Genomic DNA, 26,904 nt, shown 5'->3' on the forward strand with positions numbered 1-26,904 from the left:
CCTAGCCCGGAGAATGGGCGTGGCCCAGATGAGCACCTCAGAGGATGCTGTAGGGTTCTGTGCAGGCCAGAAGCTGGCCCAGGGGGATACCCAAGATCTTTCGGATCCACACAGTTAGACTTGCAGGTTGAGAGTCATGAGAAAGGGGCTGGTAGTTCAGGCTGGCAGGACCCCTGGGGGCGCCTGAGGATCAGTGTGTGTGTGGGAGAGGGAGGAGGGAGGAGGCCCATCTGGCTTAGCTCCCCGCAGGGCTGCAGGTAATGATGTGTAAACTGAAGGCTGATGGTGAGCTATGGGGGCCCTGTTGCTCAGCCAAAACCAATTGCTCAAAGGCTTTATAATGGCCCTGAGGGCTCCGCCTTGTGAGAGTCGAGCATCTAAGAAGTGCTCCACCAATCATCTTCCCTTTCACCCAGAGTATCAAGCCTCTATAGACTTCCACCCAGGGACCAAAAGGAAGGAGAGAGCTGAGGGCAGGAGCCTGGGGTCTAAGGTCAACTTCCCTCAAAATGCCTGCCTGTGTGCCTGGAACTAAACCACTTGATTCTGTTTTGTTTTGTTGTTGTTGTTGTTGTTGTTGTTTTCCCCTTCAGACAAGGTCTGGATGTATAATATAAAGTGGCCTTGGATTCAAGATTCTTCTGCCTCAGCCTCCTGTATGCTGGGGTTATGAGCATGTATCACCACAATGTGCCTCAGAGAGGGAGGGGGGAAGGAGGGAGGGAGGAAGGGAGAGAGGGAGGGAGGGAGAGAGAGAGAGAGAGAGAGAGAGAGAGAGACAGAGAGAGAGAGCCTTCCCTACTTTGTCTATGAGGTGGTGTGACTCACAGGTTGGTGACACCTTTCCAGACTTCTTTACATGAAGGTGGGCTGGACAGAGATGGCTCAGAGATTAAGAGCACTGCCTGCTCTTCCAAAGGTCCTGAGTTCAATTCCCAGCAACCACATGGTGGCTCACAACCATCTGTAATGTGATCTGGTGCCCTCTTCTGGCCCGCAGGTGTACATGCAGGCAGAACACTGTATATATGATAAATAATAGATAAAAAATTTTTTTTCTTTTTTAAAGAAAAGTGGTAAGCCGGTATAGTGGCACACGCCTTTGGTCCCAGCACTCAGGAGGCAGAAGCAGGAGGATCACTGTGAGTTCGAGGCCAGCCTGGTCTACAGAATCCAGGACAGCCAAGGCTACACAGAGAAACCCTGTCATGTGATCTGGTGCCCTCTTCTGGCCTGCAAGTGTACATGCAGGCAGAGCACTGTATACATAATAAATAAATAAATAAATCTTAAAAAAATAACAAGGAAAAGTCATTATGATTTCTTCCGACTTTCTTTCTGTACTTATGTGCTGGCCAGACAACAACAGTGGAAGATTTGGGCATCTCCCCTGGGAGCCTGATACCCCCAAACTATTCTGCTACCCAGTGGATTGGCAGTAGAGTAAGAAACAAATGTCCATATAAAGCCCCTGAACTTTCAGGATGTTTGTTATAGCAGCTATAGAAAATAATAAAAACACCCCAGGAGCCGGGCGTGGTGGCGCACGCCTTTAATCCCAGCACTTGGGAGGCAGAGGCAGGCGGATCGCTGTGAGTTCGAGGCCAGCCTGGACTACAAAGTGAGTCCAGGACAGCCAAGGCTACACAGAGAAACCCTGTCTCAAAAAACAAAAACAAAACAAAACAAAACAAAACAAAACACCCCAGGAGCTGCACCCGCCTGCCACTCCCTGGGGGCCACTCTCTAGGCCTGCCTTTGGCCATTCAGACAAATGATGGTTTTTTGTTGTTGTTGTTTTCTGGTTTTTGTTTTGTTTTGTTTCTTATTTTTTCTCTGTTTTTGAGGCATGGTTTCATGTAGCCCAGGATGGCCTCAAACTCATTATGGAGCTAAAGCTAGCCCTGAACTCCTGACCCTTTTGCAGGGCTTATGGGTGTGCGGCTCCATCCATCCCTGACTTATGGAGCCCTGGGGATTGATCCCAGGGCGCTGAGCATGCTGGGTAAGTGAGCACTCTACTAAGGTAATTACATCCTCCCACTGAGTCCCTCTCGCTCCAGATCCTTACTATATAGCCCAGGCTGCCTCAAGCTCCTGAGTTCAGGGATTATAGCCCTGTATATATGCAACTTCCTGTGTTTATTAATAATAATAATATTATTATTACTATTATTACTTGAATTATGTGTAAGGGGGGAGGGTATGTGCACATGAATCCAAGTGCCCACAAAGGTCAGAGGTGTGAGAGCCTCCTGGAGCTGGGGTTACAGACGCTTGATGTGGGTGTTGGGAAACAAACTCAGGTCCTCAGAAAGAGCAGTATGTGCTCTTGGCGGCTGGGCCATCTCCCCAGCCCATCCAGTGGGTTTTCAAAGTGGGATAAGAGAAGTTTGGGGTGGGTCTGCAGATCCTGTAGCCCCTGCTGCTCACTGGTCAGAGACAATCACACCTCGGCCCTTTATCCAACTCCCTGTAATCGGCACAGTCCTGGCCAGCTAGTCCACAATCCTATTATAAAATTCCTCTCGGCCAGCAACCTCTCACCCTGTCATTCTTCCTTGCCACAGACAACCACCCCCACTCCGCCCCAGCCCCCCACCCCCACCCCCGCCGCCCACTCGCTGACTTTCCACCTCACTGGCCAATCCTCTCCTCTCACTGTTCTGTAATTCACACCATGAATGGCGACCACCTCCCACTTGCCCGAAGAAATGCCTTGGAAATCCACAGAGCGCCCCCCTGTGGTCAGAGACCCACACTGCAGCCCCCCTCCGCTCACTCACCCCGGGGCCGGGTCACTGCCATGACCATGATGGGGACGCCAACACCTGAAGCCAGGACCCAGATGCATATGTTGATCAGCTTGGCCTTGGCAGGCGTACGGAAGTCCAAAGCCCTGACAGGGTGGCAGACGGCGATGTAGCGGTCCACGCTCATCATGGTGAGCGTGAAGATGCTGGTGAACATATTGTAGTAGTCGATGGAGAGCACAGCCTTGCACAGCAGCTCTCCGAACGGCCATGTTTCCATCAGGTACTTGGCACTCTGGAAGGGCAGCGTGCTGGTGGCCAGCGCGTCAGCCAAGGCCAGGTTGAAGATGTAGATGTTGGTGGCAGTCTTCAGCTTAGTGTACCTTGGAAGGAAATGCATGGGTGACTCATCCGCTTCACGGATCTCCATTTCCGTTAAACACGGGGGAGGGAAGGGATTTGCTCAAAGACCCACAAAAAGGGCGGGACCAGTGTGGGGTCACGCGCCTGCCATCCCAGCATTCAGGAGGCTAACCCTGAGGAGAAATGGGAATTCGGGGTACTTGAAGCCTTTCCTCAAGAACAAAACACAAAATAAAAGCGAAGTCGAGCCGGGCGTGGCGGCGCACGCCTTTAATTCCCAGCACTCGGGAGGCAGAGGCAGGAGGATCACTGGGAGTTTGAGGCCAGCCTGGTCTACAAAGGGAGTCCAGGACAGCCAAGGATACACAGAGAAACCCTGTCTCGGTATGGGGCGGCGGGGAGGCGGGCGGGGGCTGGGTGGGGTGGGAGGCAAAAAAAAAGTGAAAAAGTCAAGAGCCAAGGTGGATTGGATCCCTGAACCACCCAGTTGACCATCGCTCCATCTCCCCAAAGCAGATGGGTAAGGATCTCTCTGGACCCTACGACCCCAGCACCGAGGCAGCAGAAGCAAGAAGATCATGAGTTCAAGGCCAGACTGAGCCGCATATATAAAGGTGTCTCAAAAAAAAAAAAAAAAAGGAGTCCTGGGAACATAATTTTTATGGTTGTAAATTTTTATGGTTAATAAAATGTAGCCCCGAGCCCGGTGATTATATAACACCCAGGACAAAGGCAGGGTGTAACTCGGCTGCCAGAGGCCTTGCCTGGCAGAAATCGGAGAACAGCATGGTGGCGGGGGAGGGGGACGGGAGGGGTCAGTGGTCCATTCTCACCAACCCCGGAATGCTGTTCTTCATCTGTACAGAATGAAGTTGGGAGCTAGACCATTTGCGTGGTCTTTGGGGAGTTATGATTAGTCAGCTCTGAGTGGGAAGGCTCTGCTGGGGCCTTACACCCCCTGAGGTATCATCTGTGGTAGGTAGCCCAGGACTTCTGGCCATTTTGGGTCCCATCCAGGCCTCCTAACCCGGACACAACTAGACCCATCCTTCTGAGAATGCCACGGCTCATTCTCCTTCCCGACCCCCATGCTATGAGGAAGGTGTCGCTGTCCCACATCTAACCTACGGTCTGAGCCCAGGTAGCAGGCCAGACGTGGGCAATCAAACGGCCGCTAACACTCCCAGCACACGCCATACGCTCTGTGCTGCACACGGCCATCCCCAACGCAGCTCGCATGACTAGCACACACATTCATGGTCCCTTCTGTACAGGGCCTGGGCTGGGCGCAGGGTGGGGTGGCGGAGACTCTCCCAGAGGAGCGCCCTCATCGTGAACACACAGCCGCAGTGGGGCGAGGTCAGGATCTCGTGCCCGTCTTGGATTGGTAAGAAAGTCCAGTGAAGAGGCCAATCTGGTTTACAGAATGAGGTTCAGGTCAGTCGGGGCTGTTACACAGAGAAACTCTGTCACGATCAAAATGAAACAAACAAGCCTAATGCTTAAGGGCCGGAGAGTTGGCTCAGCGGTTAAGAGCACTTGTTCGTGCAAAGGCCTGGGTTCGATTCCCAGCACCCACATGGAGGCTTCACTACGTCCATGGGCACCATTCCTGCATGTGGTGAACAGACATACATGCGGGCAAAGCACGCATACACACAAAATAAAATAAATCTAAGAAAAAGGGATTTAAAAATAATAATAAAAGTTCAGGGACTGAAGAGGTGGCTCAGAGGTTAAGAGCACTGGCTGCTCTTCCAGAGGTCCTGAGTTCAGTTCCCAGCAACCACATGGTGGCTCACAACCATCTATAATGTGATCTGATGCCCTTTTCTGACCTGCAGGTGTACATGCAGATAGAGTACTCATTACATTAAATAAATACATATTTAAAAAATAAAAATAAATACATAAAAGTTCAGTTGGGCATGGTGGCACACGCCTTTAATCCTAGCACTCGGGAGGCAGAGGCAGGCAGATCGACGTGAGTTCAAGGCCAGCCTGGTCTACAAAGTGAGTCCAGGACAGCCAAGACTACACTGAGAAACCCTGTCTCAAAAAAACCAAAATAGGGCTGGAGAGATGGCTCAGAGGTTAAGAGCACGGCCTGACCTTCCAAAGGTCCTGAGTTCAATTCCTAGCAACCACATGGTGGCTCACAACCATCTATAATGAGATCTGGTGCCCTCTTTTGGCATGCAGGTGTACATGCAGGCAAAACACTGTATACATAATAATAAAAAATCTTTTTAAAAAAATTTGAAAAAAAAAGAAAGAAAAACAAAAATAAATAAATGTTTAAAAAAAAGTTCAGAGAAGGGTAGGCTGGTAGGAACAAGTCCTCGTGTCAGGTGATAGCTAAAGAGCAGGGAAAGTGATTTTATTGAGGGCAGATCCCAGCTGCAGGGGTTGAACGGGAAAGTGCACACCAGAAGCATAAACCTAGCACTTGGGAAACTGAGGCAGGAGGATTACAAGTTTGAGGCTAGCCTGAGCTTCATATTGAGACCCAGTTTTGGAAAAACAAGCAAACAAACAAACCAACCAAATTCTGGGTATAGTGAGGCACACCTGTAATTCCAGCACTTGGAAAGGTGGCAGTAGGAAGATGAAGAGTTCAACGTTTTAAGACGGTGGCGGTGGTGGTGGTGGTGGCGCACTCCTTTAATCCCAGCACTCGGGAGGCAGAGGCAGGCAGAGCTCTGTGAGTTCGAGGCCAGCCCGGTCTACAAAGACAGTCCAGCACAGTCAGAGCTGTTACACAAAGAAACCCTGTCTGGGGAGGGTATGGGGAGATAGTTTGAAGTTAGCCTTGGCTACATAGCCAGCTCAAGGCCAGCCTAGGCTACATGAGACCCTCTCCCAACAAAGCAAATTTTAAAAAACAGCATTAAAGCTGGGTGGTGGTGGAGCACGCCTTTAATCCCAGCACTCAGGAGGCAGAGGCAGGTGGATTTTTGTGAGTTTGAGGCCAGCCTGGTCTACAGATCAAGTTCCAGGATAGTCAGGGCTACACAGAGAAACCCTATCTTGGGGAGAGCAGAAACACCCCACACACAAATTGAGCACCCCCACCCTGGGTAACAGAGAGACACTAAAAGAGAAGAGCAAGCTGGGCATGGTGGCGCACGCCTTTAATCCCAGCAGTCAGGTGGAGCACTGTGAGTTCGAGGCCAGCCTGGTCTACAGAATGAGTTCCAGGACAGCCAAAAAAACAGGAAGAAAAGAAAGAAAGAAAGAAAGAAAGAAAGAAAGAAAGAAAGAAAGAAAGAAAGAAAGGAAAAAGAAAGAAAAGAGCCAGACACTTGTTTGGGACCCACTTGGGTAGCATAGCGAGAGCACAAAAGTGGACAGGAAGTCACACATTCTCGCCTTAGCTCTGTTCTATGGTTTGTTTCTTTGAGCTTCCATTTCCCTGTCTCTCCCCACAATGGGCTTCAGGCTGTCACTTCCTAGTGATTCTTTTTTTTTTTTCTTTTTTTTTTTTTTTTTTGGTTTTTCAAGACAGGGTCTCTGTGTGTAGCCTTGGCTGTCCTGGACTCATTCTGTAGACCAGGCTGGCCTCAAACTCACAGTGATCCGCCTGCCTCTGCCTCCGGAGTGCTGGGATTAAAGACGTGCGTCACCACACCTGGCAACCTAGTGATTCTTAAGCTTGTGTTCAGAGTAACTGTTGCAGTAGAGGCATGCTTCCGGTACAGCGCCTGGTTGGATTCCTAGCACCAGGGGAGAAAAATCCAGGAGATCAGAGGCGGGAGCCTAAAGTCTGAAACTGAGAAGGGAGTCCTTGGTCTCTTTTTCCTTTTCCTCTTTTGGGGGTGGAATAGAGGATATGACAGTAAGGACTCACTAGGCCTGGTATAGCCAAGGATAACCCTGAACTCTTTTTTTTTTTTCTTTAAAGAAAGGTTCTCTCTTGGGGGCTGGAGAGATGGCTTAGCGGTTAAGAGCACCGTCTGCTCTTCCAGGGGTCCTGAGTTCAGTTCCCAGCAACCACATGGTGGCTCATAACCATCTATCATGAGATCTGGTGCCCTTTTCTGGTGTGCAGGTGTACATGCAGGCAGAACATTGTATATGTAATAAATAAATAAATCTTTAAAAAAAAAACAAAACAAAACAAAAACAAAAAACAAAAAGAAAGGTTCTCTCACCAGATGTGGTAGTCCAGCACTAGGGAGGCAGAGGCAGGTGGATCTCTGTGAGTTCAAGGCCAGCATGGTCTACAAAGCAAGTCTAGGACAGGCAAGGCTACACAGAGAAACCCTGTCTCAAAAAACAAAACAAACCAAAAAAAAAAAAAAAAAAAGAAAGAAAGAAAAAAAAGGAAAAAGAAAAAGAAATGAAAGAAGAAAAAAAAAAAGATTATCTCTACATAGCCTTGGCTGTCCTGGAACTCAATATGTAAACCAGGCTAGCCTCAAACTCACAGAGATCCTCCTACCTCTGCCTCCCAAATGATGGGATGAAAGGCGTGCAAGTTCCCACCGAGCCCAGCTTGGCACTTGGTAAGTCTGAAGGACTGAAGGACTGACCAAGCGCTCATCTGTTAAAGCTTTTCCTCTGCGATGGATCAGAGGGTTTTGGTTAGGAGAAAAAAAAGAATCCTTCATTGTCCTCTTAGACTCGCATCTGTCCCACTCCCTCCCAAAATAACTACTGTTTGCTTGGGGTGGGGGCTGGGGGCTGGAGCGGCAAAAGTTTTTGCGAGTCTGAGTCTCGGGAAGTGCGGATCACAGCTGTGTGGGAGGCGGTCTCGAGCCCACAGCTGACTTGTCTAATTTCTCTGCTCTTACACAGAACAATTCCAGGCTGTTCTCTGCCTTGCTATTTTGACTTCTGACAGATCCTTGCATCCGAGGAGGGGGCTGGGCAGCTGCTGAGTGGAGCTGAGGCTGCTGGGCCTGGTCTGTGTTGGGCTGAAGTGCCCAGAAGTAAGCCAGCTTCCTCCGTCCCTCCATCGTCCCTCCCTCGTCCTCCACAGCCACACCCTGCCCCTGACGACCTCTTTAGGTCCCCTGCTCCAGCCTCAGGACAAATCACACCCCACTTCTGTTCTCAACCCGCAGGGCCTCCGGAAATCACCCTGTAAGTTCCATAACGTGCCTCAAACCGTCTCTGGGATCCAGGCTTGCCAAAGCTACTCTTTGACTAATGCCTTCGCCCACCCACTGGCCTTTCCGCTATTCCTTAAAAGCGCCAAGCCCGGCCCTCCTTGGGACTTACTGTCACTTTCATCCTCTATTCAGACACCATCTCTTCTTCCTCTTTCTCCCCCCCCCCTCCCAGGTAGGTTTCTCTGTGTAGCCTTGGCTGTCCTGGACTCGCTTGGTAGACCAGGCTGGCCTCGAACTCACAGAGATCCACCTGCCTCTGCCTCCCAAGCACTGGGATTAAAGGCGTGCGCCACCACACCAGGCTGACATCACCTCTTTTAAGAGGCCCTTTCCAGTCACCTTCTCTTAGACTGCTTCTGTGTTTACAGCACACACCATTGCTTCTTGTCCTCGCTGAGGGAACTCCCTCCCTCTTAGGACTCTGGTCCCTCCTGTACACTCTCGGAGTTAGAGGACTTTGACCATTTTGTCAAGTCCCCATCCTGTTGCCCCACACACACACCCCAAATGTATCACAGTGATGTCATGAGCTCTTGTGGACTCAGGTCACAGCCTCTCAAATTCCCCATCTACAGGACTCAGGCCGTCTCCTCTGAAAGGCAGATCAGGGTGGCACACTACATGAACCTCCTCAGTTCCCCGGTCACCACAGACCTGCATGCCTTCCTAAACATCTGGCCCCATCTCTATTCCTCAGACAGGCTGTGTAGCAAGCCGTGCTTCCTGAGACACACCACTATATTGGTCTGGTGGACAATTTTCCAAACTACGGGTATCAAAAGAGTATAAAAATCACACTCTTGGGGCTGGAGAGATGGCTCCGAGGTTAAGAGCACTGGCTGCTCTTCCAGAGGTCTTGAGTTCAATTCCCAGCAACCACGTGGTGGCTCACAACCATCTATAATGTGATCTGATGCCCTCTTCTGGCCTGCAGGTGTACATGCAGGCAAAGCACTGTATACATAATAAATAAAGAATTTTTTTTTTTTAAATTCACACTCTTAGCCGGGTGTGGTGGCTCACACCTTTAATCCCAGCACTCAGGAGGCAGAGGCAGGCGGATCACTGTGAGTTCGAGGCCAGCCTGTTCTACAAAGTGAGTCCAGGACAGCCAAGGCTACACAGAGAAACCCTGTCATGAAAAGCAAAGAAAAAAAAGAAAAAGAGTAGTGATGGCATGCATCTTTTTATTGTGGGGCTGGGATGGAGCATGCACAAAGCCCTGGGTGTATCCTCAGCCCTGGGGAAAAAAGGAAAGAAAAAAAAAATCTCCCATTGGACCAAACCCAGAGAAAGCTCTCTGGACCACTATCTACTCTTCGATGCTTTAGGACACAGTTTTTTTTCCCCCAACTAAAAAAATCCCCATTAGTTCATCTTGAATTATGTAGCTGCCTGGGCACTTGCTCCCAAACAGCCGTCCCAGGGTTCTTCCTTTCTTAAAACACCAAGCAGCCTGGGCAGTGGTGGTGGCGCACGCCTTTAATCCCAGCACTTGGGAGACAGAGGCAGGTGGATCTCTGAGTTGGAGGCCAGCCCGGTCTACAAAGTGAGTTCTAGGATAGCCAGGGCTACACAAAAAAACCTTGTCTTGAAAAACAAAACCAACCAATCAACAAAACAAACAAACAAACACCAAGGCACCAAGGGCCTGAACTTGCCTTCTGAGCCCAAAACGCATTCAGTCTTCTGTTAGACCGGCCCTGACGCAGGAGGATGGGCACCACTTCGATTCATTTTTCTTTTTCTTAGATGGAGATTGGGTGTGCTCTGTGAGGGGATCCGCTCAGCTACACAAGAGCTAGTAAATGCATACTTGCTCCCTTCACCCCCCACAGTCCCCTCACCCGCTCTGGGGCCAGAGTTTCCTCAGCTCAAACCTGGTGCATATTCAGTCTAAAAGATTTTCTCCCCAGGCAAATTCAGAGTGGCTGTCAGAGCCTCGAGATGGTCAAAGCTTTCTCTCCTTTGCACAAGGCATTCTTGGGACTGCTCTGACTACTCAGTTGATTATTTGCTTTCCTATTTTTTGTTTGTTTGGGAGTTTTGTTGTTGTTGTTGTTGTTGTTTTTGTAGACAGGTTTTCTCTGTGTAGCCATGGTTGTCCCGGAACTTACTCTGTAGACCAGGATCAAAGGCTTGCATCACCACTGCCTGGCGCTTTCTTGAAGCAATGCTCTTGGAGTAACTGGGCCATGGTCCTGAGCGCATGCGTCCCTTTGGGAGGGAGAAGGGGATAGATCCCAGGGAGTTTGAGACCAGTCTGATTGACAAAGCAAGTTCCAGGTCAGGCAGGCAACATAGCAAGACCTTGTCTCTAAATAAATAAATGAAATTCTTGGAGTGACTTTTCTTTCATGAATCAGGCACCATGCCAAAAGCAGCAAGTACATTATCTTCTGCTCCACCTCACTGCAACCTTGGGTTAATACCATTTTATTGGGTTGGCGGTACACGCGTGTAACTCCAGCACTAGAAAGACTGAAGCAGGAGCATTGCCAATTGTTCAAAGCCAGCCTGGGCTACTGAGTAAAGCCTTGTCGAAAGAAAGAAAGAAAGAAAGAAAGAAAGAAAGAAAGAAAGAAAGAAAGAAAGAAAGGAAGGAAGAAAGACAATTCTCTTTCTGATCTCAAAACCGTGTGGCTAGCAAAGGGGCAGTGACAGAATTCAGACTCAGATCTACATGGCTCCCAGACCTGCAGCTCAAAGCCACTGCCTCATAGCTCCCCAGTGTTCCCTGTCTTTCACTTTGTCACCTGGGCTTGCCTTGGGTCCAGCAAGGAGGCCACAGCACTCAGCTAGGTTTTACGTGTTCCTGCCCCCCTCTGGGTAATCAGGAGAGACAATCTGCTCATGGCTCAGGTATGACCAGACTTATTAATAACAGGCAGAGAGCCACTCATAGCAAAACATGTCTGTCCAGGGCCTCTGGACAGCCAGAGTGCTTTGGTTCGTTTCAACAGATAATAAACATCGATTGGACATTTACTGTGTGCCAGGCATTTGAGCCATTTGATCTCCACAGCTCTCTGTGGGGGTAGATAGCAATTATAGACCTCAATTTATCAACCGTGATAACGAACTCGTGGAGGCTGCAGACAGGGAGAGAGGCGGGGAGAGATGCCAGTGGTCTACCCCGAGAGCTGCCGTCTCCTCTGCACTCAGGCTTTTTAGCTTCTTCCGGTGCTAAATTCAGTGGGCTACGTGTGTCGCTCACACACTCCTTGACAATTAAATATAATCTCCCAAGAGCTGGGTTAGCATTATGTCTCCTAAAAGCCTGGCACCTACAGCAGCACCAGGCACAGAGCAGGTACCCAGGACGCATCTGTGGAGAGGACGTATATAAAGATGTCTGTTTTCTAGGGACTGTGAGCTCCTTCCTGCTCCCAGCAGTCTGGGTAAAGACAGGTAGAGTGGGTACATGGTGTTCAGTGACGGGTGCCCGTGGGAAGGTATCAAGGTACCCTAATCTTCAGAAGTAAGGGGCCACAGACCAAAGGGCTCAAGTCAAGGCATCTCTTCTCTCTTCTTCCCTCCTTCCTCCTTCCTCATCTGTGAACCTATCCAGGTCCCCTGAAGGATGCCTGGGCCGAGTCTGAAGTGCGTCAGCCCTGCAGGTGGCAAGAAGGAAATCTTCACTCACTTATCCAAGGGAGCTAATTTGATTTTAACTAAATGGAGGTGGTAATGATGTTGTTTTTCTCCAAACTGGGTGTGAGACCTAAATCAACAGCAGCAGCAGCAGCAGCACAATCGACCTTGTGGGACCTCAGGATGCAAATTCAACATAGTGGCTTCAGCCCGCATGAAGAAAACTCCTCTGGTCCCCAACCAAATCCGCTGTGGGTTGCTGAAGTATTTACAATTAATATTCCTCCTAAACGCTTTTTCAACTCTCAGATGTAACAGCTGTCTACTGGAGAGAATCCAAACACAGAAGCAAGGAAGTTACAGAAGCCAGTATTAGTACCGCAGATAATCATCACAGTATCGAGCCAACACACACACACACACACACACACACACACACACACACACACACACACACACACCAAGTTCCCTGAAAGAGAGCACGCTCAGAGGGTGCTGTAACCTTTTAGCAACGCTGTGGCCATCTTCTTGTATTCATATACAAATTAATATAATTTCTCGTGGTTGCTTTATAGTCCAGAGGTCACCAAGCCTTTTCTGCCCAGGGCACGAGAATGACTATTAGATAAATAACTGTCAGCTGGACGCAGTGGCGCTCGCCTGTAATCCCAGCACTCGGGAGGCAGAGGCAGGCGGATCGCTGTGAGTTCGAGGCCAGCCTGGTCTACAAAGCGAGTCCAGGACAGCCAAGGCTACACAGAGAAACCCTGCCTCAAACAAAACAAAACAAAAAAAGTGGGGATACTGGGTGCTCCTGACGAGTTCTGTACAGGAAGGAACAGAGTTGGGGTGAGAGGCACCCTTCATCCCGTGGCTACGACACCTCACAGAACACAAAGTTGTTAATTCTTGCTTATGGCCCTAGCAGCTGCATGGCTTCGCGTGTAGTTCAGAGGCGGACCCCTCCTCCAGCGCGAGCAATCCCCTCCCCCAAGTACTACATAAGAAGAAAGTTAAACAATTAACCTCTCTTCCAGCTGCCGATATTCTTCCTGCTTCTGTGCATGGCATCATGGGATCTAAGTCTAAATTTAGACTTAAAAGTCCAGACGTTCCCTATTCCCTGGACCTGCACCATGCAGGCTGAAGACTGACTGAGGTAGACACTGCCTCTACCATGGATTGCTTCATTGCAGCAGTGCCCCCCCACAAAAAAGACACAGTCATGTCCCAGCCCCCAGTCCTTGGGGATGTGAGGGTCCTGGGGGAAGGGTATTTGCAGATGAGGTAAAGGACACTGAGCTCCTGCATTACAAGGCTGGGACCAGACTTCAAGTGCCCTCCTGTGAGACGCAGGGAGGAGGAGGCCATGTACCATGTACCCTGTAGCCCAGGTTACCCTTGACCTTGCAGTCCTCCGGAGTCCCATGGCCCCCCGGGCAGGGGGTGGGGGGGAGGGAGGGCTGTGCATATTGTCTATTAACTCCAAAAGGAATACTAGCCAGGTGTGTGTCTAACATGCGGACTTTTTGTTTGGTTTGGTTCGGTTTTGTTTTTTTGTTTGTTTTGTTTTGTTTTGTTTTGTTTTGTTGAGACAAGGTTTCCTCTGTGTAGCTCTGGCTGGCCTGGAATTCTGTAGCCCAGGCTGGCCTTGAACTCAAGAGATACACCTGCCTCAACTGGGATTAAAGGTGTGAGCCACCATGGCCCAACCACTTGCAGACGATTAACTGCAAATGGGTTTCCTTGCTGGGGACATAGGTCATCCATTCTCCCACTGAGCCAACATTGCCACACAAGAGGGGAACATTATTATCCCCATTTTACATGTGGAAAAGGTTGAGGGGGCACAGAGGTGAAGCTCACCAGGGGGCTTTAAATTAGGTCTCAGGTTCCTGGGATTCTAAAACTCACATTCCTAGCCCCTACTCTAACCTTCTCCTGGGGTCAAGTTCAAGCCTTTTGTCTTTACAAACGAAGGCTCTGAGGCTGTGGGCACAGCCAGTGGTGATCCCAAAGGCCGGGTGCACTGTTGGGGGAAAACAGAGTGGTCAACAAAGCAACTGCCAGCAGCCTTGTGGGGGCAGGGGGCGGTCCAGCTGGAGCTCCCTCTATTTGCAGACAAAGGATGATTGCTCGCCCAAAGGATAAAACAAGCCTGGCTGGGCAGCCAGGACTGCAAGCTGTGTCCCTGCCCACCATTTAAGAGGGATGGCGCTTGGCCAGACATTAATTAGCTGTCTCAGTTTTGGCAGAGCCTGGGGAAGGAAAGTGGTTAATTATAATGAAGCCCAGAGAGCTTAGAGCTTATCACGGGGGGGGGGGGGGGGGGTGTTATGGCTGGAGGAGTAAGGGACCCCTGAGCTGACCATGAGGGACCCACCAGGCTATACTTAGCAATAACTAGGCCAAAGGCCTAGCTTCCCCTGGAGGCTCAGAGCACACTCAAAGAGGTCTCCGTCCCCTGATCCTGCCGCTGCTCAAGGATGGCTGGCTGGATTATGGGGCGGGCCGTCTCGTCTCCAGACACCATGGAAACTCCAAGAGATCAGAACTTGGGGCTCAGGAGATGGGGCTCACTTAGTGACTTGCTCTCTGTGTGAGCATGGGACCTGAGTTCAATCCCCAGGAGCCATGGGAACAAAGCTTAAAGGGGGTGGTGCTGAGGAGGCAAGATGACAGAGCTGCTGGGGTCAGAGGGTGCGCAGCCGGCCTGCCCAAGCCAAGGCTTTGCCCGCCAGGTGCCAGGTTCCAGTGAGAGATCCTATCTAAAAAACCAAGGTGGTTGGTCCCTAAGGTGTGACACTTTGATGCTCATATTAGGAGTGTGTGTGTCTAGGGCGGGGGTGGGGTGGGGGGTGGGGTGGTGGTGGTGGTGGTGGTGGTGGTGGTGGTGGTGTAGGGAGACAGGGAGAGAGAGCCCTTCACTCTCTCTCTGTGGTCGTCAGTGGGCGGGTTTCCAGAAACAGGGCATGACCTTCCCACAAACCAAATGTGTCAGACTCTCCTACCCCACATACCCCACACCTACTCACCGGAAGAGGGAGACAGAGAGAGAGGGGGGGCGGCTGGGTGCTTGAAATAGAGATGGAGGCTTGCATGTGCTTCAGTACCCAGGGTTAGACACACAGCACACGGAAGGAAGGGGCGCAGAGGAGGAAGGAGCAGTATTCAGCCCCTGCTTTGATAGGGGACACAGGGGGTCACTGTTGTCAACCATCACAGGAAAGCCCCCTGGAGGAAAGACAGTGGTTGCCCTGGAGGCGCAGTGGGCTGCCATTCTGGCACGACTCACGTCTCACTTCTTTTTTTGGGGGGGAGGGGGCGGTTTCCAGACAGGGTTTCTCTGTGCAGCCCTGGCCGTCCTGGACTCACGTTGTAGACCGGGCTGGCCTCGAACTCACAGAGATCCGCCTGCCTCAGCCTCCAGAGCGCTGAGATAAAAGGCGTGCGCCACCAGGCCCGGCTCGCCGTCTCCTTTTTAATCGTAACAACCACCCCTATAAAACCTTGCTTAAGTAACCATCTGTGGGTGCCAAGATTCTTCTGCGAAGGTCAGAGGTCAACTTCCAGGATCCTCCTCTATTGTTCTCCGCCTTATTTTTAGAGACAAGCTCTCACAAGGAACCCGGAGTTCACCGGCTCAGCTAGGCTGGCTAGCGGTGAGCCCCTCGGGTCTGCTTGTCTCACGCTCCGCCCCTGCCCAGCACTGGGGTTACTGAGGCATGCTGTTACAACCATCTTCCCAACCCCAGAGGCACAGACCTTTGTCTGTGTCTCTGCTATTGTTTGTAGGTATCTTTCCAAGAGTGAGGTGTCGAGAGGGTGGAAACAACCAAATATGGGGTTTGGTGGGAGGTACGGGGGGTGAGGGGGGTGCGGGAGAGGGTGCGGGGGTGTGGGGTGCGGGGGCGGGCACTTCAAGAAGTGAGCAGAGTTAGATAAGGTCACAGGGAGATCGGAAGATGGATCCTGGCAGCTTAAGAGGGGGACACATGGCACCCACATATAGTCCCAGAAAAGTATTAGGCCAGTCAGGGGTGGTGACGCACGCCTTTAGGGAGGCAGAGGCAGGTGGAGCGCTGTGAGTTCGCGGCCAGCCTGGTCTACAGAGTGAGTCTAGGACAGCCAGGGCTACACAGAGAAACTCTGTCTCGGGGGAAAAAAAAAAAAGACGGTAGAGACAGATGGACCTCGATGAGTTTGAGGCCAGCCTTGTCTACATGACAAGTTTTAGGGCAACCAAGGCTACATAATAAGACCCACATCTCAAAAAGAAAAGTTGTCTTTTGGTTTGTTGTTGTTGTTGTTGTTGTTTCTGGCTACAAGTCTATTCACAGCTGACCCAGGCCCAGCCTTGGCTCTGGTCTCTGGATGGCTGTGGCCAGCACGGGTGGCAGGCGTGGTCTCTAGCACCAGGCAGTCACAGACATACTGGGGTCTTTGTGGATAAAGCATCAGCGGAAATGTCTCCAGGAAAACCTTTCCTGGAGCCTGGAGCCCTGGGAGGACGCGTGGCTTCATGATATGAAAGTTGAGCACACCGTGTCGGCCTGCTCTGGGGTGTGGCCATGCACACTTCCTGCTTGGCTACTAGCAGCCCCTCCACAAAAAGCTCACACTCAAGTGCATGGAGATTTGCCATGGATGTGCCACGGAGGCCCCACCAAGGGGTCGTCTGCTCACACCCGAATGGGCTCCCTGGAAGTCATGGGCAACCAGAAGTCTTGTTCCAAGACACAGTGTTTTCCCCCCATCTTAGGGACAAGTCCCAATTGGGAAAGGACTTTCTGTAGGACCCTGTCTTCTCCTGGCACCCACATACTGAAGTGTCAATAAACTACAAATTCTGAATCTCTCTCTCTCTCTCTCTCTCTTTTTTTTTTTCAAAACAGGGTTTCTCTGTGTAGCCATGGCTGTCCTGGACTCACTTCTAAACCTCTGTTAAAAGAGGAACAGAGGCCGGGCGGTGGTGGTGCACACCTTTAATCCCAACACTTGGGAGGCAGAGGATGGTGGATCTCTGTGAGTTCGAGGCCAGCCTGATCTACAAAGCAAGTCTAGGATGGTCAAGGTTACACAGAGAGACCCTGTCTTGGGGGGGGGGGGAGAGTTCCTAAAGAACAACATGGCTCTCTTCTCAGGTATCAACATGGTGGCAGTGGCAGGTCTGACAAGACTAGAAAGTTACTAGGCAGCTGGGTGAGGCTCAGAGAGGCAAAGGAACCTGCCCGAGGCCACACAGCCCTGTGTAACCTTTAGTTTTTCCGTCAGCTCAGCTAACCTACAGTATCCAGCTATCAAACTCAGGTATGGCTGTGGAGACGTTTTATAATCGGCGGAGTTTTAATGAAGATTAATCATCTGTGGGAGCCTATTTGATTAGTTTTGAGGCCTTCAGAACACTGCCAACGGCTTCTGAGGTTGCTCGGAGGGTAAAGGTGAGACTGCAGCTCGACTACGTAAGCCAGGTAGATAACCCGGGCTTGACTCTTGGAACCCAGGTAAAGGTGACAACAGAGAACTGACTCCACAAAGGTGTCCTCTCACCCACGCTGTGGAACTGAGTCGTTAAGTAATTTTTCTTAGAACTACACCGAGCCCTCCTCTTTGCCCTGGAAGAAGAATCAGTCTTTGGTACGATGCGGCTACAGCCTTGCTGGAGGGCTTTTATTCCCGGTGGTTACTCTACCAATAATATCAGACTTACCTACCCACAAGCACAGAAGAAGCCTCCCCTCCCCCCCTCAGAATCGTAGCCCGCTGGCTCTTTTTCAGTGATAGAAGCAGAGCTAAGAATGACTCAGGCAGGCCAGCCTGGTCTACAAAGCGAGTCCAGGACAGCCAAGGCTGTCTCAAAAGAAGAAAAAAAAATCAAAATCAAAAAAGAAAAGAAAAAAGACTCAGGCTAAGCTCAGGGCCAGTGGATAAAGGCTCTCCTCAGCCTTCACCCCAGAAAAAGATATGGGCAATAGGTTGTATTGTGGGGGGTCGAGTTTATGAAGCCCATTGTGGCTGGGCAGTAGTGGTACACACCTTTAAATCCAGCGCTCCAGGAGGCAGAGGCAGGAAGATCTCTGTGAGTCTGAGGCCAGCCTGGCCTACAAGAGAGACTTCCAGGACAGCCAAGGCTACACAGAGAAACCCTGTCCTAGAAAAAAAATTTTTTTTTTTGTTCCTGCTTATTAACAGGTGTGTTGTGAAGAGTAAGAGCGAGTTTGGTGTCTCGGGTCTTCTAAACGAAGGGACTGAGCAGGAGAGTATAGTGGTCTGCCTTTAGTGTTAGCTTTTGCCAAGTCCACATGCTAAGACATGGCCAGGATGTCCTGGGTGACCCGGCGTGATAAGGACTAAGGAGGCAGGAGGTTCGTCTCATGGCTACCTGCCCATCCAGCGGCTCTGCTGGCTCCCTCAGGGAGCGGTGAAAAATCACCAGACACCGGCACTTTGGGTACTCTGGCAGGCTACGCCTTCGTAACCTTGTAACCAAGGGAAGCAGACGCTCCCGGACAGGCCCTGCAGGGGCATCTGGCTTAGCCAGGACCAACAGCAGCTTCTCTCCTGATTTAATCTTTGTCCCAAGTGCTGGGCACGCAGCCCACAGGCATCACAGCACCAACTCTTCCTGCCTGGGTCAGGCTGGGTGCTGAGGGCCACACGAGCCTCATCAAAGGCACACCGGGCGTCATCACCACTTTCTGCCTGAAACACTCTTTCTCGCAGCCCCCTCCTCTGCTCACTCCCCCCATACACAGCGGCATTCCCGCCGCCGCCGCCGCCGCCGCCACCATCTCCCTTGCCAGATTTAGCTTTCTTGATTTAGTGCCTGTGGATGGTGTTTGTTTAGCCCGGGCTTTAACTTCTGAATCTCCACCTCGCTAGGACCGAGACTTTAGTTGTACCCTCCTGGCGGGTACCAGCCCGGGAAATTGAACCCCAGGGGTTCCCAGCACATTAGGCAAGCGCTCTTCCAGTTGAACCACGCCCCTAGCCCTGTGCCTGTCTTCTACTAATTTATTGTCTTATGTTTTCTCCGTTAGAATAGCAGCTCCCGGAGGGCAGGGACTGTGTCTGGGTCTCGGCTTTGGCCCAGCACTTTGGAAGCGCGCCTCAAACCTCGGGAAAAGCTGCCGGTGGGAGGGCGCCACCTGCTGGCGATGCCGGCATTTGACTGTCATGCCCAGTTCAGAGATGAGAAAACAGGCTCAGCGGGCTGGAGAGACTTGCATCTGAATCCATTCAGCTGCCTCTCCAGCTGCTGGCGTTGGCCCCAAGGAATCTGGGGTTCTTTCTGTAGGTCAGCGCCAGCAGTTCCCAGGACTTCCCTTTGCATTCCCAGCCCTGCTTAAACTGGCTGTGGTGGGGCATAGCTGTAGACGTGGGATTACCTAGGGAGTCAGGGGGACAGTCAGGGGACAGGGTGGCCTAAGGGAGACGCTGAATCAAAATAGTTTTAAAAGAACCTATTTCCTTTTGTTGTTATTGTTTAAATTTTTAATTCAGTTATGTGTGTGTGTGTGTGTGTGTGTGTGTGTGTGTGTGTGTGTGTGTTTTACCTGCATGTATGTCTGTGCACCAAGTGCATGCCTGGTACATTAGAGGCCAGAAGAGGGCATCAAATCTGGAATTGGAGTTACAAACAACGGTGAGCCGACATATGGATGCTGGGAGTTGAACCCAGATTGATGTTCTGAACTGCTGAGCCATCTCTCCACTCCAAAACACCTCCCTCCCTCCCTCCCTCCCTCCCTCTCTCTCTCTCTCCCTTCCTTTCTTCTTCCTTTTTTTTTCATGTGCACTACCCCACATGCAAAAACTAAGTAATCAAAAAAGTACTTTAAGAACTGTTTATCGTTTATGTGCATGTGTGTGTTGTGCCTGTCCGTGTGGATTTATGTGCACTACGTGCACAGCAGCCCCACCCCCCACCCCCCAGAAGCCAGAGAGGGGGTCAGAGCCCTTGGATAGGAAGTTGTGAGTCCCCAGGTGGGCACTGGAAACCTAACCTGAGTCTTCTATAAGAGCAGTAAGTGCTCCTACACCGTCTCCCTGACCTCTAAATACATGCAATTCTTTTTTTTTTCTTTTCTTTTTTCCCCTGAGTCAGGGTCTCACTGTGTAATAGCTCTGGCTGTCTTGGAACTCGCTCTGTAGTCCAGGCTGGCCTCGAACTCACGGAAATCCACCTGCCTCTGCCTCCCAAGTGCTGGGATTAAAGGTGTGCACCACCACCACCCGGCATACATGCAATTCTTAATTTTTCTAATGAGTGAAGTCAAGACCAACCGCAGCCTTCCATGTTTCAAAACCTTACGCTTGGTGACAGTTACCTCTGAAGAGGATAGAGGATCCGCCCTTCCTCTGCCACTGTTGTGGGACACGGTTTCACTACGCGGTACTGGGTGGCCTGGAACTTACAGAGATCTGTCTTCCTGCCTCTGCCTCCCAAACCCTGGGATCAAAGGCATGAATCCACATAAGGTTTTTGTTGTTGCTGTTTATAAGATTTTTTTTCCCCCTAAAAAGGGGTGTGAGGCTGAAGAGATGGCACAGTAGTTAAGAGCACTGGCTGTTTCTCCAAAGGGCCTGGGTTTGATTCCCAGCACATGGTGGCTCACAACCATGTGACTCCAGTTTCAGAAGGTCCGTTGCTCTTCTGAGTTCTGATGGCACCAACCATGCATGTGGTACAAACACAGGTGCAGGGCAAATATCCATACACGTAAATACAAAGAATTAAAAAAAATTTTTTTGTGTGTGTATGTATCTGTGTGTGTATGCGCGCACGCGCATGCTCACACATGTGTACAGGCTCCCGCTGAAGCCAGAAGAGCATTCCAGACTCCCTGGCGTTGGCCTTACAGGGAGCTTGTGAGCTGCCCAAACTGGGTGCGGAGAACCAAACAGGTGCCCTCTGGAAAAACAGCAAGAGCTCGCTCTTAATAGCCTCTCAAGACATGGAAGTTGCAGCTCTTTTCACTCATCAGAGGCTAGGAAACTTGTGGAAGATGCGCTTCTTCACGCGCCCTTCCAAACCGGAGACAAAGCCGCTGATTTCTGCAGCTGTGCTGGAAGTGCCAAATCGGGAGCGGGGAGGAGCTGGCCGCCCCACCCCACCCCGCAGCCCGCAACTGGAACCAGGGGCTGCAGCAGCCTGCACCGGGGTAAATCGCTAATTTAAGCTGGGCTTTCTGTTCTACCCTGCGATTACCCTCCTTCCGGTGCAGGGGAGGATATTCTGGGTGGCCAATTTGATTTCAAGGTCCTGGGATCCTGAGTTTTAATGAAATCAAGCCTTGTCCTTGCCTCTCAAAGTCCAGACATCTGGCCGGGGGAGGTGTGTGTGCAAGGGATGAGCCTCAGGTCCCAGCCACTTGAGACTCGCAATCCCAGCTGGGGTGAGGAGGTCTGAATTTTTGCTTATCTTTTCTCCATCTTCCAAACTTCCACGGGGGCAATTCTAGCATCCTAGGATCGCTTTATCCCTTCAGCAACAGGACGCCCCATACAGGATAACAGCCAGTTCTTCCTTAAAGAGCTTGAATTCGAGAAAAGTCCAAACAGAAATAGTGGGAGGGGTACCCAACCACATTTTTTATTTATTTTTGTTGTTGTTGTTGTTTTTGTTTTTTGAGACAGGGTTTCTCTGTGTAGCCTTGGCTGTCCTGGAACTCTCTTTGTAAACCAGGCTGGCCTCAAACTCAGCGATCTGTCTGCCTCTGCCTCCTGAGTGCTGGCATATTCAAAATATTCATAGAAGCCAGTAGTGGTGGTGCATGCCTTTAATCCCAGCATTTAGGAGGCAGAAGCAAGTGGATCTCCAAGTCTGGTCTACAGAGTGAGTTCCAGGATGGTCAGGACTACATAGAGAAATCCTGTCTCAACAAGCAACAGCAACAAAAACAAAACAGTGTGTGTGTGTGTGTGTGTGTGTGTGTGTGTGTGTATTCATAAAATGTATGTCAGCTGGGCAGTGGTTAATCCCAGCACTTGGAGCCAGGTGTGATGGCCCACACTTTTAATCCCAGCACTCGGGAGGTAGAGGCAGGTGGATCACTGTGAGTTCGAGGCCAGCCTGGTCTACAAAGTGAGTCCAGGACAGCCAAGGCTACACAGAGAAATCCTGTCTCGAAAAACAAAAAACAAACAAATAAAAAAAAAAAGCTGAGCACTTGGGAGGTGGGGGCAGGTAGATCTCTTATGAGTTCGAAGGTAGCCTGGTCTACAGAGCGAGTTCCAGGACAGCCAGGGTTACATGGAGAAACCCTGTCTCAAACTTCCCCCTGCCCCCCAAAAGAGAAGACCCTAACTCACCCCCTTTATGCTGGAGAGACGACTCATCACTTAAGTGCACAATACTTTCGCCGGGCGTGGTGGCTCACACCTTTAATCCCAGGACTTGGGAGGCAGAAGCAGGCGGATCGTTGTGAGTTCAAGGCCAGCCTGGTCTACAAAGCAAGTCCAGGACAGGCAAGGCTACACAGAGAGACCCTGTCTCAAAAAAACAAAACAAAAACAGAGCACAACGGTTCCTACAGAGACTCCAGGCTCCATTCCCAGCACCCACTGGGTGGGGCTCTCAACCATCTGAAACTCCAGTATTAGGGAATGTGATACCCTCTCTCACGGCCCCCACAGGCGGTGCACACACAAACATGCAAGCATAGCAGTCACATGTACAATTAAACCAATAATTCTAATAATTAAAAAAAAAAGAGGAAGAAAATAACAGGGCTAGAAAGATGACTCCGAGGTTAAGAACACTTGTTGGTGTTACAGAGGACCCAAGTTCCCAGCACCCACATGGAGGTTCACAACCATCAGTTAACTCCAGTTCCAAGAGATTTGATGACCTCTTCTGACCCCGTTAAACACCAGGCATGCACATGGTGCATGTACATCCATGAAAGCAAAATTCTTATACTCATAAATTAAGTAGATCTGTAAAAAAATAAAATAGCAAATCTATTTTTAAATCCAAATTGCTCAATAGATTACATTCATAATATGGCCATCAATATCCATGGGATTTAAAAAATATTTGTTCTTTTTAAAAAAGATTTTTATTTTATTTTATTTATTATTTATATAGTATTCTGCCCCACATGTGTGCCTTTACGCCTGAAGAGGGCACCAGATCTCATTGTAGATGGTTGTGAGCCACTATGTGGTTGCCGGGAATTGAACTCAGGACCTTTAGGAAAAGGAGATGGTGTGCTTAACCTCTGAGCCATCTCTCCAGCCCTAATATTTATTCTTATCTTATGTATTTACCTGTGTTTTGCCAGCTGGTTTGTCTGTACACCATACGCATGCAGTGCCCTCAGAGGCCATGAGACTCTCCTGGAGCTGGAGCTACAGACAGTTACGAGTTATCATACCTATGCTGGGAATTGAACCTGGGGCCTCTGGAAGAGCAGCCAGCAAGGTTAACAACTGAGCCAGCTAGCTTTTTAAAAACTATTTCCCTTTGCCCTTTGGTTTTGTCAGTTTGAAACAATGTTTCAATTCTGTATCTCAGGCTCGCTTCGACCACAAGACAATCACAAGGGGGGGGAGGGGCTACTGAGAACCACACCCCCATTTCCCTCACACCCACAATCTCACAAAATCCATATCCCCGAATCCGACATGATCCTAATTTCATAAAGACGTGTGTGTGTGTGTGTGTGTGTGTGTGTGTCTGTGTGTGTGTGTGTCTGTGTGTGTGTGTGTCTGTGTGTGTGTGTGTCTGTGTGTGTATGTGTGTGTGTGCATGCATAGAAACAGAGACGGGAAAGAAATACACATATAAATGACTAAGCTTTTCCCTGCAGTAGGATTATGGGTAATACCAACCTCTGCTGAAACGTCTCCTAAGGTCGGGAAGTAACTACCTAGTTATCTTTATCATAAAAGAAAGCTTCTAATATTTACCTGATAAAGTTTCTCCGCAGCCTAATAAATGTCAACTGAGTGAGGGAGAGGTGAGCTTTTCCCCTCCCCCACAGGGCCAGATTTACAGAAACTGCTGCTTACTAAACACCTGGCGCCGGTTCACAGCTCACGATCTCCTCACACTCACCCTGTGAGGGTCTGCCATACCCCAACTCCTCACAGCAGAACCCTGAGCCACAGAGACATAATAAATCTATTGTTTAAGCTCCCTCTCTTAGAAAATGCCTGTCTGGCCCTGTCCGGGTTTCGATGCACATTGGGAGGGGGCTCCTTGTCTGTAACCCCAGCACTTGGGCAGTACTTGGGACAAGATCAGAAGCGCACGTTCATCCTCAACCATATAGCAAGTTGGGATCCCGCCTTGGCTACCGGAGAGCATGTAACAGAACAGAAGCTGAGCTTGCGACCTCTCCACACTCCTCTGCAGTGGCTGCCTCTGAGCCCATCTCCTCGGCTGTGAGTGAGAATAGAAAGTCCCCACTGCAGAACTGGGGTGCAGGTTGGAGAACCCCTGGAATCCAGGAGACGCTCAGGAGAGACTCAGTGTCCTTGGTGACTCTTCCCACTCACTCCACTGTCTCTGTGACTCACACACACACACACACACACACACACACACTCCCCAGGGAATGATCCTAAGACCTAGGAAATGGCAGACTCTAGGCAAGGCCAGCAGGTCTCCCTTGCTCAGTTTCATCCAAAGACATCCAGCCAGTCTCTGCCCTCGCAGGCTGGAATCTCAGAAGAGAGGTCACTGAGGCTAGAGCTAGGGGTTTTGGTTACCAGTCCAGGGTCACAGGGATCCTCCATTGCCTGGCACCAGCCTTGGATGCGCCCCCTCCCCCCAACACTCTCTGCCTGTCGGGTCCACTCTTTTATCAGATCCATCCTCTTGGCCACCTTTCTTCACAGATGGCTTTCCCGACGCCCAGAGCCTCCTGACTTCCCAGCATGGCTAGCCTTAGCGTGTGGGGGGAGGGGGGGCCAGGAACCTCTCCAGACTCCAACTCCACACCTTGACTAGCGGCCAGAATCCCAGCACACCATCGGTATCCAGCACAGTCATCCTGGCCTGTCTCCAAGCCTCCCCCACAAGTTCTCACTGCCCCCCCCACACACACCCCATCTGTCTTGAAGGTCTATGGCACGCCTTCATCATCTGCACCTTCCTGGGCATCACTGGCTCCGATACCCTACAGAAGCTCAGAACACATCAGATGCTTCCGACAAACCCCGGGAGAAGGGGTACTTTCAAGGCTTTTTATGTCTTTGTCCCGCCACCGTCTCTCTGGCGTCATGGTCACCCTGGCCCCAGGTGAAACTCCTTCCTGGACCTCTCACTCTCTATGCTGTTCCCTCTACCTGAGATGATGCCCCCCCCCCCCAGCTCTCCACAGAGCCAACTGCAGCTCCTCCTTGATTGCTCAGTCCAGGCATCACTTCCTCTACAACCTGCATTTGATCCTGGGGTTGCAACTGACCTTGGTCCCTGGAATACAGCTGTTAGAAGCTAAGAGGCCACGGGAGGCTCCTGCTCAGAGTCTAAGCATCAAAAGCTGTGATGCTCAGGTGTGGTGATACACACCTTTTAATCCAGCACTGGGGCGGGGGGGGGGGGGGGGGGCGGGTGAGGGTGGAGGGGGCAGGGGCAGGTGCATTTCTATGACATGACTTCAAGGTCAGCCTGGTTCTACAGAATGAGTTTCAGATTGGTCAAGAGCTGTGTCAAAAGAAAAACAAAAAACCAACCAACTAACCAAACAAACACCCTAACAACCAAACAGAAAAACTGAGGCTGGACAGGTATAGCAATGATTGACATTGGCCATTATAATTGTTGATTGATTTAAAAAAAAAAAAATCTGTGCCCTTGCAGAACAAGAGACAGGGCCCAATGTGGAAACTATAGGCACCTGGGCCCCAGCAGCTGCCTACACTGCACACCTGCAGCAGCTGCAGGTTAATCCCAGTCCCCAACACACACCGAAGGCCTGGTATGCATCCGGGTGTGTCCAGGTGCCTGCTATTAGAGGCCATTACAAGAACGAGTCCACTTAACTCTTCCCAACAGCCTATTGTTGGAGTTTTCTTTTTTTTGGGGGGGGGGAGGGTTGTTTGTTTCCAGACAGAGTTTCTCTGTGTAGCCCTGCCTGACCAAGAACTTGCTGTACAGACCAGGCTGGACCAGGCTGGTCTCAAAGTCACAGGGATCCACTTGCCTCTGCCTCACCAGCGTTGGGATTAAAGGCGGCGTGCGCCACTACCACCCCGACTCCTAGAGACTATTTTAATCATCATTACTTTTTCAAATGCAGTAAACGAGGCGCAGGGAAAGTCCAGCTATTTGGCCAAAGTCACATCATTAGGGCACACTGAAGAGACGGGCTAGAAACTGGGTACCACCTGACCCCCCACAGCCATGGCCATCACTTCTGCACTGCATCATCTTTCTGGGGTGTCTTCTGGCTAGGAGTCCAGGATCTCAAGTCCTCATCTCAGCAAGAGAGAGAGGACAGAGGTAAATGGCACATGCTGTCTAAACGAGACGGGGTCTTAGTGCTCCCAAGACTCAAAGGTGTGGCTTGAGGACTCTTCCCAGAGGGTCCCCCTCGTACCTTGGCAGAAGACAGAGGGGACAGCCAGAGCCTTTCCTTTTGCATACTGTGAAGCCTGCTGGGAGCCCTCAGCACACCGTGAGGGGGAAACGCTCTACTGACATCCATGTGCACACAGGTCCAGATGAGTTTGGTTTGGTCCTTTGGTAAATTTCGGCAGTACCCAGCCTTGCAGGCTGGTAGACAAGGACTCTATCTACCACACTTAACTGTTTCCCAAGCCCCGTTATCCTAGACGGGCCTCAAATCCTCTATGTAACCAAACATGACTTGGAACTTCCCAGCTTTCTCCTTCCACACCCCCCACCCAACCCGGGGGCTGGATTACAGCCAAGGACCACCACACCCAGTTTACGGTGTGCTAGGTACTAAACGCCGAGATTCATCCATGCTACACAAGCCCCCTATCAAAGATCTCCATCCTGGGAACCCCCCCTAAACTAACCTCTTCCCCCACACACACCCCACCTTTGAGACAAGGTCTTGCTGTATTCTCCAGCTGGTCTTGAACTCACTCTGTAGCCC

General features: G+C 50.7%; 1 protein-coding gene across 2 annotated transcripts in view; it reads right to left on the bottom strand.

The window, feature by feature from the left end:
* OPRD1 (opioid receptor delta 1) overlaps positions 1 to 26,904 on the bottom strand; it is a 37,966-nt gene that overhangs the window by 9,933 nt on the left and 1,129 nt on the right. For both annotated transcript variants that reach the window (XM_084787527.1, XM_084787528.1), the window contains exon 2: positions 2,787 to 3,136. In XM_084787527.1, the coding sequence (XP_084643653.1) occupies positions 2,787 to 3,136 (350 nt within the window). The remainder of the gene's footprint in view (positions 1 to 2,786; positions 3,137 to 26,904) is intronic.

Source organism: Acomys minous, assembly GCF_964271855.1.
Source record: "Acomys minous genome assembly, chromosome: 6".
NCBI lineage: Eukaryota > Metazoa > Chordata > Mammalia > Rodentia > Muridae > Acomys > Acomys minous.